Consider the following 21,541-nt stretch of genomic DNA (forward strand, 5'->3'; position numbering starts at 1 on the left):
CGCACTCGAGCTGTCCACAATGTGCAGATGCAAGATAAGGAGAATACCGTTTAGTGCAAGATAAAGTCCCAGTAAAGATAATCCGAGGTAGGTGGTAGCTCAGGACCACTCTCTCGGTGGGATGGTTCAGTTGCCTGATGACAGCTGGGAAGTTACAAAAGGAAGGAATTTGCGCTGAGCCTTTACAGAATACGGTTCAGGTCCCAGCTGTAGAATACTGGTCAACTGTGGACACCACCCTTTAGCAGAGATGTTAAACCCTGGAGAAGATGCAGAAGGGTTTACTGGAAAGATACCGGGATGAAAGGCTCCAACATGAAGAGAGATCAAGGTGCCGGTGTTACTCGCCTTGAGCAGAAAGTGTGAAGGGCAAATTTGATTAAAAATATCGCAGCGCAGAGTGAGTTGATAATGTGGAGAAACTGTATAAGATCATAAGCCAGAGCAGAATTAGGCCATTAGGCCCATCGAGTCTGCTCCGCCATTTGATCATGGCTGATTTATTTCCCCTCTCAACCCCATTCTCTAACCTTTTCCCCGTTACTTTTGACACCCTTATTAATCAAGATTGGCAATACCCAAGACTTACCGACTAGTCAAAGGCCCGGATAGAATGAATGTGGAGAGGATGTTTTCACTAGTGGGTGAGTGGCAGCCTCAGAATAAAAAGACGTACTTTTAGAAAGGAGATGAGGTGGAATTTCTTTAGAAAGAGGGTGGTGAATCTGTGGAATTCGTGGCCACAGACAGCTGTGGATGCCAAGTCAATGGATATTTTTAAGGTGGAGATTGACAGATTTTTAACTAGTAAGGGTGTCAGCGGTTATGGGGCGAAGGCAGTAGAATGGGGTTGAGAAGGAAAGATATATCAGCCATGATTGAAGGGTTCAGTAGATTTGATGGGTCAAATAGCCTAATTCTGCTCCAAGAACTGAGAGTCGTTGTGTGATATAGGCCCTTTGGGCCAACATGTCCCTTCTACACTAATCCCACCTGCCTGCATTTGGCCCATATCCCTCCAAACCAGTCCTATACACGAATGACATGAACTTATGAACTTACGATACAAACATACTTCAAGTTGACATGAAGTATCAGTTTCGACCTGCAAGTATTTGATTACAATGCGTGTATCATTGAGGGAGGAGCGGTTGTTTACATTGTGACACATTTTTTCGGTGAGCTGTAATGTGCGATAGAAGCTAAGAATGACATCAACCCTGCACCACTGTTGTTGAAACAAATACAGTTTAATAACCAAATGATAGAGAACAATAAAAAACATTTCTGGCCTCCCACTGCTAGCCAAGGACACGGTGGCAATTTACAATATTGCTCAATGGTTCAATTGTTCCCTTATTATCAAGTGTACCAAGGTACAGTGAAATAATATTTTTGCACACAGGGTCAACAAGACTATCACCAAACTTAAGCACAATTCGCCAGTTAGTATAGAACAGCGCACTGAGTCCATAAGTAAGAGTCACCATTTTGGTTCATTTTACAATCCCAACTGCAACTGGCCACAAAGGTTTGTTGCAGTCGTCACCTCCATTCCGGTCATCCCACGAACCTTCGCCCCTCTCCTTACACGGCCCTCTTCAGCCCTTGTTCACGGGGTTTGGGGGGTGGGGGGTGGAGGGGGGTGGCACCTCCCATGCTGACCTTGAGGGCCCAGGAAGGCGAATACTTTACACTTTAATGCCCAAAGGATAGCAGAAACTCCCTGGAATGAAAGTAGTTTTTCAGCTCATTGTTCTGGGTTGCTGACTCACCAAAAAGGCTATCTAATTAATTCCATTGTGTAGGAAGGTTCTGCAGATGCTGGTTTAAACCAAAGATAGGCCCAAAATGCTGGAGTAACACAGCGGGGCAGGCAGCATCTTTGTATAGGAGGAATGGGTGACGTTTCGGGTCAAGGCCCTTCTTCGGACTCAAAGTCTGTCTAATTAATTAATTCAATTTCCTCCTTTTGCCTGGCACCCAAGAACTATTTTTCTGCAAGTATCATCTATTTGAGGCTTTCCTACCAACACGGTAAAAATAAACAGTTCAACTTTAGACAGGGTGAAGGAGAGTAGTTCAAAGTAGACGTTTTTCATTAGTTGCGGCATCAAGCATGACGGACCGTACCTTGTTCATTTAAACGGAGGTCAAAGGAAATGTCTTCACACCCAAGAACCTGAAGCTAAGTGTTTAAGAAGGAACTGCAGATGCTGGAAAATTGAAGGTACACAAAAAAGCTGGAGAAACTCAGCGGGTGCAGCAGCATCTATGGAGCAAAGGAAATAGGCAACGTTTCGGGCCGAAACGTTGCCTATTTCCTTCGCTCCGTAGATGCTGCTGCCCCGCTGAGTTTTTCCAGCTTTTTTTGTGTAACCTGAAGCTAAGCAATTCACTTCCAGTGGAGTAATTGAGGCAGAATTTACAATTATTCGCAAGATTAGGTTGAACTTTAGAATTTACAATTATTCGCAAGATTAGGTTGGCTATGTTCTCTGCCTCAGAGGGTGGTGGAAGCAGGTTCTCTGGATGCTTTCAAGAGAGAGCTAGATAGGGCTCTTAAAAATAGCGGAGTCAGGGGATATGGGGAGAAGGCAGGAACGGGGTACTGATTGGAGATGATCAACCATGATCACATTGAATGGCGGTGCTGGCTCGAAGGGCCAAATGGCCTACTCCAGCACCTATTGTCTATTGTCTATTGCCATTTTATTATTCCTTCTGCTAATTTTGCTAAAATAATCATCTGGTCAAGAGGCGAGAGTTTGCTGTGCAGATATTGGCTGCTATGTCCTTTGTTAGTAAGACTTCACTGGCCAGGAAACGCTTGGAAGAGTCGTGAGGAAATGAGAGGCATTGAATAAGTCTGTCATTTTTCTCTACGACTCAATTTAAATCCAACATTGATAAAAACCCATCAGGAAAATATAAGATAAAGGTACAAAGTTTCTTGGGTGCATTCAGTTCCCATTCTGCTGGTTTCCGGTGTTAATATTTGCTTCCTGTGGCATGCAAGTAAAACCAGTCTTTTCTTTTCTTTCACTACTCAGATCCAGATCTTCTCGGAGAACAACTTCACTGGACGAACCTTGGTTTTTGAAGAAAAGAAGATAGGGATCCCAAAAGAGTTTAAGCTTCAATCCTGTAGGGTCCTAAGTGGCAGGTAAATGCACTGATGATCAGTACAGTGTGATATTTATGTAGGTTACACAAAAAAGCTGGAGAAACTCAGCGGGTGCAGCAGCATCTATGGAGCGAAGGAAATAGGCAACGTTTCGGGCCGAAACCCTTCAGGGTTTCGGCCCGAAACGTTGCCTATTTCCTCCGCTCCATAGATGCTGCTGCACCCGCTGAGTTTCTCCAGCTTTTTTGTGTAACCTTCGATTCTCCAGCATCTGCAGTTCCCTCTTAAACACGTGATATTTATGTAGTTGGTCTTCCTATAAATATGCATTGTCCATAAAAAAACACAAAGCGCTGGAGTTGCTCAGCTGGTCAGGCAGCATCTCTGAAAGATGAGGTTTTGAGAAAGATACCATCCCAAAATGTTCCATGCCCTCCAGAGATACTGCCTGACCGGTTGAGATACAGTAGCACTTTATGATTTTTTTTTTCGTTGCCGAGTCAGCACTGTATGACCATTTTTTTTTTCCTTCGCATAGAGGTCACCCGCAGTTTCTCCAGCATTTTTGATTATTCAATTCAGTCATCGCACAAAATACAAGTATCAGTTTTTTGACCCGAAAAGAGAAAAAACGTTGCCAAAATTTCCAGGGGGACGGAGGGACCAGAGAAGTTCGCGGGACTCCATAGATGAAGCTTTTCCTCACCCTGCTGAGTTTCTCCAGCATTTTTGTGAGGGGTCTACCTTATGCTTTCATTATTTACTTCTGTTTGAATGGGTTTTTTTTGACGTCTCTGACCATTGGGTTGTCAGAGGGTTGCTGGGGTGCAATCTCCTCGCGTGTGAAGGGTCAGGTTGTTGGCCCTTTGCACGTGGATATAGGTGGGCAGGCAGGCTCGACCGATGAAAGGTCAGGATGGTGGGCCACATCCATTGTGATCCAGCCCGGTTTTTGTAAGGTTCATACACTTGTAACTCTATCAAGTCTGTCTTGTGAGATAAATGTAATTCTACCATTGCTAATAGACTTACTCTGGGCTATTCAATGCATTCGGTTTTATGACGCCACTAGTCACATTAATTTTGTATGGCTAATTGTGGAGTAGTACAAGCTTTACGACATTTGTAGAATGTAGAACATAAAGCAATACAGTATAGGTATATGGCCCTTATGTACCAAACATAATGCCTAGGTAAACCAATCTCATCTGCTTATGCATGATCCATACCCCTCCATTCCCTGCATTTCCACGTGCCTATCTAAAACCCTCTTAAACACCATTATTGTATCCGCCTCAACCACCACGCCTTATAGGATCCAGGATCTCACCATTCTCCATGTTAAAAAAAAACTTGCCCTGCATATCTCCATTAAACTTTAACCCTCTCACCTTAGAGCTATGCCCTCTAGTGTTGAACATTTCTACTTTGGGTAAAAGATTCTGACTGTCTTGAAGCATTGATTCCTAGATACCTCTTTAGCTTAGAAGGAGATGTGGCTCTCCGCAGACTCGACTCCCCTTGGTTTGGTCACTGGAAGATCAAGGAAAGAATCTCGTGTTTCCACTGGTCCCTCACTGAGGGAACCTTCTGCACCTCTGCTCATTGGCTCCTCACTGTGGAGACCTAAAGTACTGCATTCCTCAACCACCAGACTTTCATTTCACAACCAGAGAAGGCAACACAAACCCATATTCTGTTCTGCAAATGATAGTGGATCTGCAGTTCAACTCTATTTAAACGTCTCTCTTGCCCTTTGTTATAATGTACGTACTAAATTACAGTATAATTTATATAATTTATATTTAATTAATATAAATATTTCCAGTAGACATGAATGCTGGAGAAACTCAGCGGGTGAGGCAGCATCAGTGGAGCGAAGGAAATAGGCTCGATTTTCTTCGATTTTCCAGCATCTGCAGTTCCTTCTTAAACTAAATATCTCCAGTGTTGTTTTGCTAGCTCCAACTGACCAGAGGTATCCACACTACTCTGAGGGAGAGTGCAGTCATTTTCCCCTACACTTTGTGGGAAGAGGGGATTCTACATTTTGCTCTTGAATGACCTGTAGCCTAATTTTTTTAATCTACCCCTTTATTCTGGTCTCCTTCACCAGAAGAAAGGTGGATTTATTTATCCCTGCTAAAACGTTCAATAGTTCAGTATTTTTCATTCAACGAAATGCAAGCCAACTCTATGTGAGCTCATGATGTAATTGCGGTGAAATTGTGTTGGCTTCTGCCTGGAGGGGTGGTGCAAGAATTGAACACTATCCAAGATGCTGCCTGACTGTGGTTGGGTAGGAATGTAGCATCAGTTCCTCCCCTTGGTATTTCAGCACCCTTGAAGTAACGTTAAACTGTCCATTCATCATTCGATTGCTTTTGCACACTGGAGGAAGATAGATAATGTCTGAGTTTTGGTGAAGTTGAAGGGACCTGGTAGCAAGTGGGTACCATGTGGAGGAATAGAAGACTCCTCGAGTTAGGTGAAGGATGGCTATATTTAAGAGGGAGTTAGATGTGGCCCTTGTGGCTAAGGGGATCAGAGGGTATGGAGAGAAGGCAGGTACGGGATACTGAGTTGGATGATCAGCCATGATCATATTGAATGGCGGTGCAGGCTCGAAGGGCCGAATGGCCTACTCCTGCAGCTAATTTCTATGTTTCTATGTAAGAAGTTCTCATGGAAGATAAACCACAGACAGCTGTGGAGGTCAAGTCAATGGATATTTTTAAGGTGGAATTTGATAGATACTTGATTGGTATGGGTATCAGAGGTTATGGGAAGAAGGCAGGAGAATGGGCTTGAGAGGGAAAGATAGATCAGCCATGATTAAATGGCGGAGTGGACCTGATAGGCCAAATAGCCTAATTCTGCTCCTATAACTTATGAAACACTGGCATGGAATTTCTAGACCTGAATTTTCACTTTTTGACCAGTAAATCATATTTAATTTAGTCTGCTATCTTGAAGGAAAGTAGAGCCTTGTGTTCCAGTCTGGTGTAGTGCTTACTGACGTGAATGAGGTTTATCTTTCAGCTGGGCTCTGTATGAAGGCCAGGACTACGATGGAAGAGTCTTTGTGGTTAGCGAAGGAGAGTATCCAGACCTCCCATCGATGGGCTGCAGAATGACTACCCACATCCGCTGTGTCAAGGCCATTCCACATGTAAGCATCCACACTCACAACCGTCCTTCCTTTCTCTGGGTATGAAAGTCGACAACCCTAAATAGTCCTTCTGGTTAATTGAGTTTATGGTAGGAGATGGCACAAATGGTCCTGATGGATCATTTAATACTTTTCCCTTTCCTTCTAATGGACGGCAGGCAGAATATATTCGTTTAGTTTAGAGATATAGTGCAGAAACACACTAACAATATCCGACACACACTAGGGACAATTTACAATGATACCAAGCCAATTATCCTTCAATCCTGTCCATCAGGATCGCACCCGGGTCTCTGGCGCTATAAGGCAACAACTCTACAACTGCGCCACCATGCCACCTCGATTCCTTCTTCCTTCTCTGCTGGATCAGTTGAATTCTTCTCATTCATGGATATGGCTCAACTTGTCCATGCCATGTCCAGTCGTGGATCGTTGAGATGTTTGCTTGGCTTCAGTGGGAATCTCTTTATGGAAATCATGGAATCATTGCGACTCAAAAGGATGTCATTCAGCTCATAGTGTTTGTGCTCATTGATGAAGAGCTCTCCAGCCTAATCTCACCTCAAGAACTGAACTTTGGAGATCACGCCTCTTCAAGCTATCTACATTCCAGTACTCTTTAACCACCCTTATAATTTCTGCCTATAATGGGGAATGTTGGGTAAAGCAGGCAAATTTATATCCCACTGTTGTTGCCCATTTACCCTGATTAGTTAATGGACAACAATTATTGCAATCAAAAAGTAATTAATTGTCTATGAAGGCTTCTTCAGACCCGAAATGTCTCAACACGAAACGTCACCCATTGCTTCTCTCCAGAGATGTTGCCTGTCCTGATGAGTTACTCCAGTTTTTTGTGTCTATCTTCAGTATAAACCAGCATCTGCAGTTCCTTCCTATACAATTGTGTGTGAAGGATGTTGGGACAAGCTGATATCGCCATTAGCTGCTAATTTCTTGAGGAAAGCTTGTCTTTGATCCATACTATCTTTCCCAAAGTAATGCCACACAGAGAATGGTAGGTATATGAAACAAGCTGTCAGAGGTAGTTGGGGCAGTTATTATAACAACACTTGGACAGGTACATGGATCGATAATGTTTAGAAGAATATGGTTCAAATGCGGACTAGCTTAGATGGGGCATCTTAATCAGCAAGATGGGCAGAAGGGCTTGTTTCTGTGCTGTAGGACTCTATGAGCATGACGCAAGTATTGAGCTGAAAACCAAATGGGATTGAAACAGAAAGTGTCATAATGGGGTTGGTATTGGTCTGTAGGCTGACCGCCTGTGTTTTTACAGGTCTTCTCCCAGTCCTTAATCACTCTGCACGGTTTGGAGAACTTTGAAGGAAAGGAGATTGAATTGGACTCGGAAGTGAAGGATCTTGTCTCCGATGGTTACAACAATATGGTTCTGTCTCTCCATGTCGTTGGTGGAGTGTAAGTATGGAGTGTAATTTAATGAACAGCATCTCTTTCATTGACTTGGTGATCTCAACTGCAATCCTGTCTCCCCAGTGTTTTCATGTACAGCAAGGAATCTTCCCACCCTGCTGAGCACAGGCTGACACATTGTCTCATGAGTCTTATTGGTTGCAGTGGTACTGCTAGTCAAGTTGCAGACTCACAACTCCGATGAAATGGCGGGGAGTGGAGGGGAGGGGAAAGCATTGAAAGGAATATATATATTATTATCCATCAGCATTTCTGGCTGGTTTAGATATTCTGGATTTGCCCAATTCTGCTATTTTCACTCTTCAAAGTTTCAAAGGTTCAAATGTTTCTTTATTAGTCACATACACCTACGTGTAGTGAAATTATTGTTTCCAATGCAGCACATAAAAAAAGAATACAAACATGACAATAATAAAGAACTTTAACATAAAAAACATCCCTCCCACAATGGTTTCCATTATGAGGGAAGGCACTAAGTCCAGTCCCATCCCCATGACCACCCATAGTCGGGCCTATTGAGGCCTCGGCAGTCGCCTTTACGGAGGCCCGATGTTCCAGGCCGTTCTCGCCGGGTGAGGGTGCTCCGGCGTCGGGAGAATCCTCTCCGCGGCTTGGGACACCTGGAACGGCCGCCTCCTTACTCGAGACCGCGGCTTCCGAAGCCAACAAGGCCGCGCCGGATGGAGCTCCACTACTGGCGATCTCGTCGCGAGATTCCAGGCTCTTCTGTGTACATATAATCTGTAAACTTTGGTATGTGTATATTGGTTACTTGTAGCATTGAGATTGAAAATGAACAAGTGGATTCAAGTATTTTCTCGTTCATCTCCTCTCTAAGCCAAATTAAACAGCCCCGTGTTGGACGAAGGTTATGCTACCACCCAGCAGAGACATCCACTGGAGTCATAACTGCTGGAGGCCCTCTGCAACTGCTCTATAAAGCCAGTAAGAGTTTAAGAGCAGGGCTGGTGCTGGCATGTGTGTCTGATCAGGATGAAAAACAAAACCAGAATGTCGCCCTATTACTGTCTACCCTCGTTATTATGGACCTCTATATAACGGATTTTGGTTTTAGTGAACAGTGTCCCCACAGTAATCCGACACCACTCTCCTTTCGAACATAGGCTGCAAGTAATGCACCTGTCCCACTTAGGAAACCTGAACGGAAACCTCTGGAGACTTTGTGCCCCACCCAAGGTTTCCGTGCGGTTCCCAGAGGTTCCCGGAGGTTTTTGTCAGTCTCCCTACCTGCTTCCACTACCTGCAACCTCTGGCAACTACTTGCAACCTTCGGGAACCGCACGGAAACCTTGGGTGGGGCGCAAAGCCTCCAGAGGTTTCCGTTCAGATTTCCTAAGTGGGACAGGGACATTACACTGCGAGTGGTCATTGAAATTGACAAGCAATTGCTGGGATCGCCACTTGTGCAATGATAGACACAATATGCTGGAGTAATTCAGCAGGTGAGGCCAGCATCTCTGGAGAGAAGGAATGGGCGACGTTTCGGGTCGAGACTCAAACGGCACCCATTCCTTCTCTCCAGAGATGCTGCCTCACTCGCTGAATTACTCCGGCATTTTGTGTCTACCTTCCATTTAAACCAGCATCTGCAGTTCTTTCTTACACATTTGTGTAATCAATGTACCAAAGAGCCTTTAGTATATTTCACTTACAGAAACAAAAATAAGTTTTTAGCTGTTTAAAAAGTACTTTGTATTTGAAAACAACTCATTGCACAGAGTGGCCTCTAGGTTGTTGAAGCAAATCCCTTGCTTGGTTATAGTGGACGATAGACAATACTTTGTGTCCTTTTGTGTAGTAAAGGCATTGGGCTTATGAATCAGCTGCCTAACTGCAATCTCAAGCCCAACCTCAACTAAGTCAACGTGCGCTTCTTGGTTGACTTGAAACATGCATCATGGAAGCAGACCACTCGGCCCACTAAGTCCTCTTCTTGCGTATGTCATGCATAGCCTAAAGATGTAGGACAACTTGTTCCATCTGATCTTGTTTGATTGTGCACGCCAAGCTGATTGCATTAGTTGAAACAGGGCGGATCACGTGAAGGTTGCAATCTCCCACCCTGGGCCACTAAGTCCATGCTGACCATCGATCACCCATTCACACTAAATCTTTGTTATCCCACTTTTGTATCTGCTCGCTTCACACTGGGGTTAATTTACAGAGGCCAATTAACCTACAAACCTGTACGTCTTAAGGGGTGGGACATTGTGGAGCAGCCGGAGGAAAACTCACGTGGCCACAGGGAAAATGTGCAAACTCCACATAGACTGCCCCCAAAGTTGGGTTTGAACCCAGGTCACTGGTGCTGAGGCAGCTACTCTACCAGCTGTGCCTCTGTGCTGCCCATGTTAGGACGGTGAAAGCCGGTATCAAGTTGATACTGACCAGACACATCTCTCTGGCCCCTCACCTCTGCCATCCCACCAATCAGAACCATGCTGTACTAAACTGGCCCTCCCTAACATCCAGCCCCACAGTCTCATTGGATAGATAGGCTAAACTATGCCTCTGGAATTCCTCGCCTTTAACATTTGGAATCCTTCACGTCTTTGCCATGAGACAGTTGACTGCAAATCAAGAGAACTTCTCACTAATGATGAGACCACCAGGTAGCCTGGCCTTTCACTGGTGGAACTCTCCAACATCTAATCTATAGAACTCCTTGACTTCCTTGACTCTCCTTCCCTCCTACAAACAACTAACACGTTAAACCCCAGCTTGCTATCCAGCAAGGGTACCTGGCTGGCTTGCGCCCTCTGTCTTCCTTTTGGTGCTCTTCACTGAGGACCTCTGTCCTTCAGCTTCTGATCTTGGAGGAACATGGGGTGCAGTCCTTCCCTAATTGTTCAGACTACTCTTTTAGTTTAATTAAGAGATGCAGCATGGAAAAAAGGCCCATTTTCAATGCCCCTACAGTGGTCCGCACACACTAACACTACCCTACACACACTAGGAACAGTTTACAATGATACCAAGTCAATTAACCTACAAACCTGTATGCCTTTGGAGTGTGGGAGGCAACCGGAGATCCCAGGGAAAACCCAAACAGGTCACGGGGAAAACGTACAAACTCCGTACACATAGCACCCATAGTCGGGATCGAACCCGGGTCTCTAGCGCTGTAAGGCAGCAACTCTACCGCTGCGCCACCGTGCCGCCCGCCTGTGCAACGTTTAACGCAATGGCAAGAACGTGTATTTTCCTGCTCCAACGCTCTGTGCTAAAGGCCAAAACATCTTTGTGTTTACAGAAACGAGCGTTTTTTAACGTTAAGAACAAAGAGAGCGGTGATCTGCTGTCGGTACTTCCAAGTGAGGACGATGTGAAGTCTGGCCGTGTCATCGTTGCTCCTGAGAATAAGGAACTGGAGCAGCTCTGGTTCTATGAGAAGGGACTATTGAAGCCCAAGGTAGAGGCTGCTTGTCACTTAATCTAGTCCTCAGGGGTCCTCTGTAGCTCAGCGATGGTGAATGTGGCACCTCTGATCTGAAGAGGAAATTGCTCTATTTGCCCTTCCCTTTAATGTGAAGACCTCAAACATGTTTCAAATTGACGTCAATTTGGAGCATTAGATGTTAGTGGTGGTGGAATGCTTAAGAATTTGGATGGAATGCAAGTGTCTAAGATGCTGGGATAGTGATAGTGGGCTCATGGCATGAGGAAGGAGCACTAAGTTCTCCTTCTTGGACAAGCTTTTCCCTTTGAGAATAGGGAAGATTCAAACAAGAGGACATGACTTCAGAATTAAGGGACAGAAGTTTAGGGGTAATATGAGGGGGAACTTCTTTACGCAGAGAGTGGTAGCGGTGTGGAATGAGCTTCCAGTGGAAGTGGTGGAGGCAGGTTAATTAGTATCATTTAAAAATAAATTGGATAGGCATATGGATGAGAAGGGAATGGAGGGTTATGGTACGAATGCAGGCAGGTGGGACTAAGGGGAAAAAATTTGTTCGGCATGGACTTGTAGGGCCGAGATGGCCTGTTTCCGTGCTGTAATTGTTATATGGTTATATGGTTAAGTTGGTGAGGACTTTGTGGTCATTGGTCACAATATCCAACTTTGTTCTGCCATTATTTCTTGCCTAACCTTGGTTATGACCAGGCCCAATGTTGGCATAGGGACAGAAAATGGGTGCTCATTGGAAAAAGGTCAGCATCGAATTGATCATCACTGACCTCCACACTCCCCAAACCATCAGCAAGAAAAGACAAAAGCTGATTTCACCAAACTGAGAAGAAGAGATCTGAAGATAGACACAAGATGCCGGAGTAACTCAGCGGGACAGTCAGCGTCTCTGGATAGAAGGAATGGGTGATGTTTTGGGTCGAGACCCTTCTTCAGAAGAGATCTGCTCTGGCAAATTAGAGTCTGAACAGGCAGAGCCAAGTATAATGGTGCAAGGAGCAGCCTCTGAAGAGAAAATGGTTTGGGTGCAGTCCAAGGGGAAAGAGGAGGACACCAAAACCAGAACATCTCGAGGGGCTGGGAATTCTTATTAAGCATACAAGGAGCACATAGGGAGTGGACAAGGAAGTAGTAGAGTTAGTCGTAGCTTGTACAAAATGTCTACTAATACTTATGGCAATTGCAGTAGGAATCTTCTTAGCAGACTGGAAGAGGGACAGAGTGGAGTTCGCTGGTGCTCAGTGCCACAAGCATTGCAGAAATCTTATTCTGAGGGCAGGACGTTAGGCAGGACATCCTGGGTGTTAGACTGGCTAATTATAAATCACGTCCCATCCATATAACCATATAACAATTACAGCACGGAAACAGCCCATCTCGGCCCTACAAGTCCGTGCCGAACAACTTTTTTTCCCTTAGTCCCACCTGCCTGCACTCATACCATAACCCTCCATTCCCTTCTCATCCATATGCCTATCCAATTTATTTTTAAATGATACCAATGAACCTGCCTCCGCCACTTCCACTGGAAGCTCATTCCACACCGCTACCACTCTCTGAGTAAAGAAGTTCCCCTCATATTACCCCTAAACTTCTGTCCCTTAATTCTGAAGTCATGTCCTCTTGTTTGAATCTTCCCTATTCTCATCCGAGGTGCCTTTCATAGTCAAATAATCCAATGATACATGGATGCTGCCAGGACCTTTACGATGATGTTGCCAGGACTTGAGGGCCTGAGCTAGAGGGAGGGGTTGAGCAGGCTAGGACTCTATTCCTTGAACAGGAGGCTGGGGTGATATTAGAGAGGTGTACAAAATTATGAGAGGAATAGGTTGGTAAACACACAAAGTCTCTTGCCCAGAGGAGGGGCATTGAGAACCAGAAGTCATAGGTTTAAGGTGAGGGAGGGGAAGATTTAATAGGAACCTGAAAGGTAACTTTTTTACACAAAGAATGAATGAATGAATAAGTTTTTGGCATCTAATTATTCACATACAAGGAATTTGCCTTGGTGCTCCGCCCGCAAGTGACAACATAGCATACAGTGACAGTTAAGAATGATCCATGAAACATTAAACATTAATAATAAAACATTATTGATTAAACATGTGAATTAAATAAAATACCAGAGCAAAAGGAGGTTACAGATTTTTGGTGATTGAGTAGAGCTACTAATGGAAAAAAACTGTTTTTATGTCTGGCTGTGGCAGCTTTGACAGTCCGGAGTCGCCTTCCAGAGGGAAGTGATTCAAAGAGTTTGTGGCCGGGGTGAGAGGGGTCAGAGATGATCTTACCCGCTCGCTTCCTGGTGGTGGGTGTATGGATTCTGGGTGTATGGGTTGTGGTGTATGGAACTAGCTGCCAGACGAGGTAGTTAAGGCAGGGACTATCCCTATGTTTAAGAAACATTTGGACAGGTGCATGAATGGGGTAGGTTTTGCGGGATAAGGGCCAAAAGCAGGCAGGTGGGACTTGTGTAGCTGGGACATGTTGGCCGGTGTGGGCCTGTTTCAACATTGTATGACTGACTCTAATTGACAAACCTATCAAGAGGAGGTTTTTTGATAACAGTAAACCAGGAGGGAATCAACATGATGATAAAAGTATGTTAAAAAAATGGAACGTGATCTGTTTTTGTTTGACTTAACCTTTGCTTGGATTTGCAGTTTGCTCCAGATGTGAGCCTTCAGACAATCGGCACTCTGGCTGACACGGGCAGCAAGGTGGTACTCTGGACAGAGACACGAATACCTATACATTGCTGGACGTTTGAATTCAGCGGTACTGTCCGCAGCCTCCTGTATGAAGGATTTGTGCTCGACATCAAAGGTGAGTGTTCCGTAAATCACTAGTTTAGGAATATGGCCCCTTCAGCTCAGGCCACAGCTGATTCCTAAATATCAAAATATTGTGTAGATTGGAGCTGTTGTGTGTCCAAGGTACAAATTAGACATCAACTCCCCGTTCCTCTCTCCAGTAACGGCAAAAGCCACATGGAGCACAACCTTGCTGTTGCGTTTGATTCTAGGTTGTGCTTCTGACCATGCATCAGCATCTTTGTCAAAATCACCTCGCCCAACTCAGCGGCATTGTGGTGCAGGGGTAGAGGTGCTGCCTCACAGCACCAGAGACCCGGATTCGATCCTGACTCCACGTGCTGTCTGTACGGAGTGTGCACGCTCTCCCCATGACCGCTTGGGTTTTCTCTGGGTTCTCTGATTTCCTCCCACACTTCAAACATGTACAGGTTTGTAGGTTAATTGGCTTTGGTAAAAATTGGCCCGAGTATGTAGGATATTGCTAATGTGCAGGGGTCGCTGGTCGGCACGGACTCGGTGGGCCGAATGGCTTGTTTCTGTGCTCCATCTCCAAACTAAACCAAAATCCATTCCTGCCTCAGCATAGACTTTAATTGTTCCTATGTTACTTGTTTATCGATATTCCCAATCTACCCGCTAGCCTCCCAAATTCCGCAATCATGTTACAACCATCCCATACTGTAACTTAACCAAGTCTCATTCATAAGGATAAAGGGAAGCTCCTTTAAAACCGAGATGAGAAGAACTTTTTTCACACAGAGAGTGGTGAATCTCTGGAATTCTCTGCCACAGAGGGTGGTTGAGGCCAGTTCATTGGCTATATTTAAGAGGGAGTTAGATGTGGCCCTTGTGGCTAAGGGGATCAGGGGGTATGGAGAGAAGGCAGGTACGGGATACTGAGTTGGATGATCAGCCATGATCATATTGAATGGCGGTGCAGGCTCGAAGGGCCGAATGGCCTACTCCTGCACCTAATTTCTATGTTTCTATGTTTCACCAATCTTATACCTGCTGCCCTCCAGTGGCAGAGTTTGGTATCTATACTACTAAATCTCTGATCTTGACCACTTTTGGCCCATTGTGCTGCGATTTCCGACAGAACGCCGCCTGCTTGAAATGGAATTTCAAGGAATAGTCATGTCAACTGCCAGCCCACCAGCCGTGAGTGAGCTGCCAGCAGATCAGGCTTGAGGGACTGAGCAGCCACCCCAATAACCTATACCAGCGCTCCAGAAAGCTCCCCCACTGGCCACCAATATTGGAATTGGTGGAGAGGTGGAATATTGCGTCGGGGGACCAGCCCTCCCATGTGAACATGGGACCCAACGGGTCCCACTTAGTCTAGTATTTTACTAAAATTGCAAAAAAAGGCAAATTGCTGCAATTTTCCTCGCAAAGCTTAAATAGGAAATAGGTGCAGGAGGAGGCCATTCGGCCCTTCGATCCAGCACCGCCATTCATTGTGATCATGGGTGATCGTCCCCAATCAATAATCCATGCCTGCCTTCTCCCCATATCCCTCGACTCCACTAGCCCCTAGAGCTCTATTTAACTCTCTCTTAATCCATCCTGTGATTTGGCCTCCACTGTCCTCTGTGGCAGGGAATTCCACAAATTCACAACTCTCTGGGCAAAACGTTTTTTCTCACCTCAGTCTTTATTCTAAGCCCCTGGCTCTGGACTCACCCAACATTGGGAGCATTTTTCCTGCATCTAGCTTGTCCAGTCCTTCTATAATTTTATATGTTTCTATAAGATCCCCCTTCTAAACTCCAGTGAATACAAGCCTAGTCTTTTCAATCTTTCCTCATATGACAGTCCCGCCATCCCAGGGATCAATCGTGAACCTACGCTGCACTGCCTCAATCACAAGGATGTCCTTCCTCAAATTAGGAGACCAAAACTCCAGATACACAATACTCCAGATGTGGTCTTACCCGAGCCCTATACAACTGCAGAAGAACCTCTTTACTCCTATACTGAAATACTGAAGCTTCTTCTGTTGATACTGACTATTTAAGTTTAGAATGTACTCAGTCCTCAACATGCTGTGATGGAATAAAGCCATGTCCTTTTTCCGTATTCTTGGAATCACATCCAACACAAAGTTCTTAAATCTTAGGGAAGCTTGTATCTCATAATGAACACTGCTCCTGACTCATTTTACTCCCCTCCCCTTCACCTTCCAACGTCAGGGTGACCCACACACAGGGCCCTTGCTTTGCCCATCGGTCTCTTATTTCAGAACAGAATAACATTACACAAAATTAATTGGGATAAAAGACATTATTTTTGAGTGTGAGTTATTAGCGGAGGTAGCGTAAAACATAATGTGAATGCCTTTCCAACTATCAGTCCCCATTCTTCATACAGCCAACATCCACTCTACCTCATTACCAAGAGCACACCAGCCATTCCCCCCACTAATTATAAGCACAGTTCTCACAGGCCTGTTCTCAATTATACATTGATTGCTTTTGTCCCGTCTCCCACCGACCTGAATCTAGGGCAGGGGAAACCATTCTTAGTTAAGTGTAGACATGCAACGTGGAAACAGGCCCCTTCGTCCCACCGATTCCACGCAGACACGCGATCCCCGCACACTAACACCGTCCTACACACACACGGGACAATTTACAATGTTTAGCAATGTTACAAAATTTTGAGATTTAAAAAATCAAGTCTGCAATTTATCCCATCAGATAAAGCATAACAATAAGTTTAATTTGACACCAAATTCACTTTCATATCTCAAGTATTAAAACAGTTATGACCATTTTCATACTCGGAAATTAGTATCTTGTTCCCTATTGATTTTCAATGGACATTACAAAAAAGCTGTGATCTTGGATAGTCAAACGCCCATTTCTTAAGGAAAGATTAACATTTATAAATAGCCTAAGTGTCCAAAGATTATTCACAAATAATTCACAATATAACATGATTTTTATATCTAATTTACATTAATTTATAGGCCAAATGGAAGGAATTTAGTGTTCAATTGCTGTAAATAAATGCCCATTTAAATCGGCTTTCTAGTGGGTTCATGTGGAACGCGCTGGTTTAGAACGTTGACATAGCGCTGGATTAGTGCCCTCAAATGCCGAGAAAAATACTGCGGGATATAAAAAGCCCAAAATGAACTATTCGTTATAGATAACTTGATATATAGGGTTATATATATGCCCCATTTAATGTAAAAATAAGGTACATACCTTTAATTGTTTGCTTTATAAAACCCTGGGGCTGCGAGAGGTTGCGAAATCAGAGAGTAATTTTAAAACTATTATAACTATATTATCGAAGCCTATAAAACTAATAATACCTTTTGCGACCGGGTCTTGCAGCGATTTTTCGTTAATGATTTACTAGGCTGAACATGTGCGATTAGTACAGCCTAGTAAAAATCGCGTTTTAAACCCGCCCCCTCCAAACAGCGCCAAAATCGCCGACATGGCTGAGGGCAGATTCCCAATGACGATTCAGGTAGGTTTTGTAACATACCTACAATGTTACCGAGCTAATGTTACCGAACCAGCTACAAACCTGCTCGTTCTTGGAACGTGGGAGGAAACTGGAGGTCCTGGAGGAAACCCACGCAGGTCACGGGGAGAACGTACAAACTCCGTGCAGGCAGCACCCGCAGTCAGGATCGAACCTGGATTTCTGGTGTTATAAGGCAGCAAATCTACCACGGTGCTACCATGCTGCCCCTAGTCTTTGGTCTCAGAGTGTCCAATCCCTTGGTCTGTGGGCATTCAATGAATTCTCACCCAAAGCAGTAATTGAGAGGTGGGTACCCTGTGGCCAAGGCAATGGACTCAATTTCAGGGTAATTCTCTTAAGAAAACTGGGATTAAAAAAGCCTTCATACACTTGAATAGCCTGCTCACCACATCTGTCAACTTACTGACATCTTTCTTACCTCCTTTACTTTAGGTGGGAAATCTTACGATCGTGACGCTGCGATGATTTGCAGATACGAAGAGCAGAATCCGATGCAGCAGTGGGAGATCCAGATGTTGTAACAACACATAAAGCCTTAAGATCAAAGTACTAGGCTTCTGGCTGGAACTATCTCTCTTTGGCCATCCTCTCTGCTGCTCTCTCTCTCTCCCCAAAGTCGTGTGGTGCCTCGCAGAAGGGATGGGCAGGAGTTGATGGGGGACTTGGGGATCGGAAGAGGATGAAGTCCATTTGCCCACAGTTGCCATCCATTGGAAAATAACAGCAACCAGAAAAGATCTGCACCTGGGACATATTTTATTCCCACCGTCTATCCTTGCAGCTTTCATTGACATTTCCCTTTCTCATTCTGCTGTTTAAAGGGAAGAATCAACACATTTTTAAAAGAAATCACTTAGTCGCCGTGTCCTTTTGATTATTGATACATGGGTAACTGGGCAAGTTCCGCTCAACCTATTGCCTTGAAGTCACGCAGTGTCTGGTAGATTGGGTAGGAATTGAGCCTCATGTAGACTGTGGGAAGGGTGACAGGTCCCTTTTCTAAAGGGGATTATGGAGCCAAATGGGTTATGTGAACATTTGCTGGAGCATAAATTATCAAGTTCAATAAATTCCACTTCACAATAAGATGGTACCATTGAATAATTAGCCCAGTACCATGGCCTCTGTCTCTGTTTTGTGTGCTGGGACATAACCCTGTTGCATGAATGGATGGTATCTCTGGTACATTGTACTTAGTGATGTGACTTCTTAATAGAATGTTTTAAATAACTTTAGACTTTAGAGTTACAGCGTGGAACAGGCCCTTTGGCCCACCAAGTCCGTGCTGACCAGCGACCACCCTGCACGCTTAGCGTTATCCTACACCCTAGGGAACATTTACAATGTTACCAAGCCAATTGACCTACAAACCTGTACGTCTTTGGAGTGTGGAAGTAAGCCAGAGCACCCGGAGAAAACCCACATGGTCACAAGGAGAACGTACAAACTCTGTACAAACTGAATAACCTTTTGTTGTTCAGATGTTTATATCTGCACAGTGCAACTAGAAGGGGGGTTGTTATGCTCACACTGTGTGCAAATATTAGTATCCCACGAGGGTAATCTCAGAGCCCAAGATATCCTCTCTACAAGCAATGGACAGCGGAATAGGTCAAGTGGAGATTCCACTCTGTAGTAGGGTGTGGGTATTCATTCTATTTCAAGTGTGACTATAATTGATGAGAGCTCCTGGAACTGTGCCCAGTGTGAGTGAGAATTTGTGGAGCTGTGCCCCTCTGAGACTCGGTGCCCATGAAATGTAGTCAGTCAGAAATTAATGAATGTGGAAGATTTGCTGAATCACGTCTGATGCTCTTAACATTAGACCCCTGCCTCAGGCCAGCTGACTTAATATAGTTCTGAATTTATTTAAGCAATTCCAATTTATATATGATTTATGATGCTCAAATATATATGACAAAACAGTGCCTTTTCTGCCTGTTTTATACAATGGGGACAAAAAGGATATTAACTATTATAGTTTTGTAGATGGCAATACATTTTATAAGCAAATAAACAATAATACTTTGTAAAAATGGAAGATGCAGTAAATTTAGTGTCCAACATAAAATATATTTTTTAATTTAGTTGTCTGTTTAATGTAATTCTATAATAAAAAATGTGATAACGTTCAATGATTAATGAGGACAAAATTATTTCTTGATTCCTTCCATTTAGTCAGATCCGTAAACTAGAGGAAGGGTATGTGGAGGTTTACTTTGAGAATGGTTGCATCTAGCTCTTAGATCCAAAGATCTACGAACAGAAGCAAACCAATCGGCCCAACGAGTCTGTTTCCCCATTCAATTATAGCTGATCTATCTTTTCCTCTCAACCCCATTCTCCTGCCCTCTCCCCATAATCTTTAATGCCCTTTCTAATCAAGAACCTTTTGATCTCAAATACCAAATTGGCCTCCATCACCATCTGTGGCAATGAATTCTAGATTCACCACCCCCTGGACCTCTGGCTAAAGAAATCCCTCCTCATCTACATTCGAAAGGTCATCCTTTTATTCTGATGCCCCCCTCCCTGGTCTCCTGCACAATAAGGGGGAAGTTCATGCAGCAGATCTGTGCATACCAAGCCATGAAGTCCAATGAATGGTTTTACAGATGTTGGTTGATAGCGAGCCTTGCAGGGACTGCCTTCTGGCACGTCACGGAGAGGAGCGGGATGGAATCAGCGTGCAAAAACAGTGAGAATGCATTTTGCAGCGTGTTCATAAAGTCTGGGTAAAGAGAGCACAATGTTGAGTTTAATCAACAGCTTGTCTTCCTTTCTAATCTCAGCAACATCTTCAAGGAGTTTTGTCTAAAGATAGACACCAAAAGCCGGAGTAACTCAGCAGGTCGGGCAGCATCTCTGGAGAAAAGGAATAGGTGACGTTTTAAGTCGAGACCCTTCTTCGGTCTGGAGAAAGGTCTTGACCCGAAATGTCATCTATTCCTTTTCTCCCAAGATGCTTCCTGACCCGCTAAGTTACTCCAGCTTTTTGTGTCTATCTTCGGTTTAAACCAGCATCTGCAGTTCCTTCCAACACATTTCAACCAAAGAGAGTTGGTTCCAGAGACCCACGGTGGTGCTCTCTATGTATTGCATTAGGGGGGCAGCTCTCTATCATTTTAAGGAAAGAGTCACATTCATACAGCCCTATCAGAACCCAGTAAAACTTATTGCAAATTCATCTTTTGTAAAGTGCCTAAATCTACCACAAATGTGTGCATTGCACGCTCGTATAAAATGCTGGCTGTTGGGTTATTATTAACACGTGATATTATCTTTCTCTTCAAAATGGTGGTTTGAGAGTGGGTCGTTGGTTCCACTGATACAGCTGCTGCCTTACAGCGCTATAGCCACAGGTGTGATCCTGGCCTTGGGTGCTGATCTTTAGGCACTGTCTATGTGGAGTTTGTACGTTCTCCCTGTGAGTGCATGGGGTTTCCTCTGGGTGCTCCGGTTTCCTCCCACATCCCAAAAACATTTACAACGTCAGGAAAGTACTGACACGCTTTATACAAATATAGCGTGTGACACCACCCGCCTTTGGGATGTGGGATGAAACCAGAGAACTCCGAGGAAAACCATGCGGTCATAGGGAGAATGTGCAAACTCCACACAGACAGCACCCAAGGCCAGGATCAAACGTGGTTCTCTGGCAGCTCTAACAGTTGCACCACTGTGCAACTTTCATAGTAGCAATTTGTAGGTTAATTAGCTTCTGTAAATTGCCCCTATGAGGCAGGGAGTGGATGCGAAAGTGGAATAACATAGAACTAGTGTGTATGGGTGATCGATGGATGGTCAGCAAGTTGAAGGGCCTGATTCCATCTGCAGCCTTCAATCAATTCAATCTTTTCCATCCATTCATGAGGCATGATAAAATATCTAATACATAGTATTGTGGATAATGAAGTATTTGGGGCAGCATGGTGGTGCAGCGGTAGAGTTGCTGCCTTACAGCGCCAGAGACCGGGTTCAATCCTGGCTGCTTGGCTGTACAGAGTTTGTACGTTCTCCCCTTGACCAGT

General features: G+C 44.4%; 2 protein-coding genes across 2 annotated transcripts in view; both read left to right on the plus strand.

Moving 5' to 3' along the window:
* The window catches only part of LOC129709831 (beta/gamma crystallin domain-containing protein 2-like), a 75,315-nt gene extending 67,557 nt beyond the window's left edge, over positions 1–7,758 (plus strand). Inside the window, exons 16-18 of the mRNA XM_055656440.1 lie at positions 3,054–3,166; positions 6,170–6,299; positions 7,600–7,758. Coding sequence (XP_055512415.1) covers positions 3,054–3,166; positions 6,170–6,299; positions 7,600–7,743 — 387 coding nt within the window. The 3' untranslated portion in view covers positions 7,744–7,758. The remainder of the gene's footprint in view (positions 1–3,053; positions 3,167–6,169; positions 6,300–7,599) is intronic.
* Positions 7,759–10,764: 3,006 nt separating this feature from the next.
* Positions 10,765–19,647, plus strand: LOC129709832 (beta/gamma crystallin domain-containing protein 2-like). The gene is made up of 3 exons (XM_055656441.1): positions 10,765–11,187; positions 13,851–14,013; positions 17,943–19,647. The coding sequence occupies exons 1-3, from the start codon at positions 10,960–10,962 to the stop codon at positions 18,029–18,031; spliced, it is 480 nt and encodes a 159-aa protein (XP_055512416.1). The 5' UTR covers positions 10,765–10,959; the 3' UTR covers positions 18,032–19,647.
* The last annotated feature ends 1,894 nt before the right edge of the window (positions 19,648–21,541 follow it).

This window comes from Leucoraja erinacea, chromosome 26, assembly GCF_028641065.1.
Source record: "Leucoraja erinacea ecotype New England chromosome 26, Leri_hhj_1, whole genome shotgun sequence".
Classification (NCBI taxonomy): domain Eukaryota; kingdom Metazoa; phylum Chordata; class Chondrichthyes; order Rajiformes; family Rajidae; genus Leucoraja; species Leucoraja erinaceus.

Excerpts from the sequence above, each read along its gene's own strand:
- LOC129709832 (XM_055656441.1), top strand. The coding sequence starts at position 10,960 with ATGGCAAGAACGTGTATTTTCCTGCTCCAACGCTCTGTGCTAAAGGCC. Across the intron at positions 11,188-13,850 it reads AGGGACTATTGAAGCCCAAG|TTTGCTCCAGATGTGAGCCT; the intron begins GTAGAGGCTGCT and ends TTGGATTTGCAG. Across the intron at positions 14,014-17,942 it reads ATTTGTGCTCGACATCAAAG|GTGGGAAATCTTACGATCGT; the intron begins GTGAGTGTTCCG and ends CCTTTACTTTAG.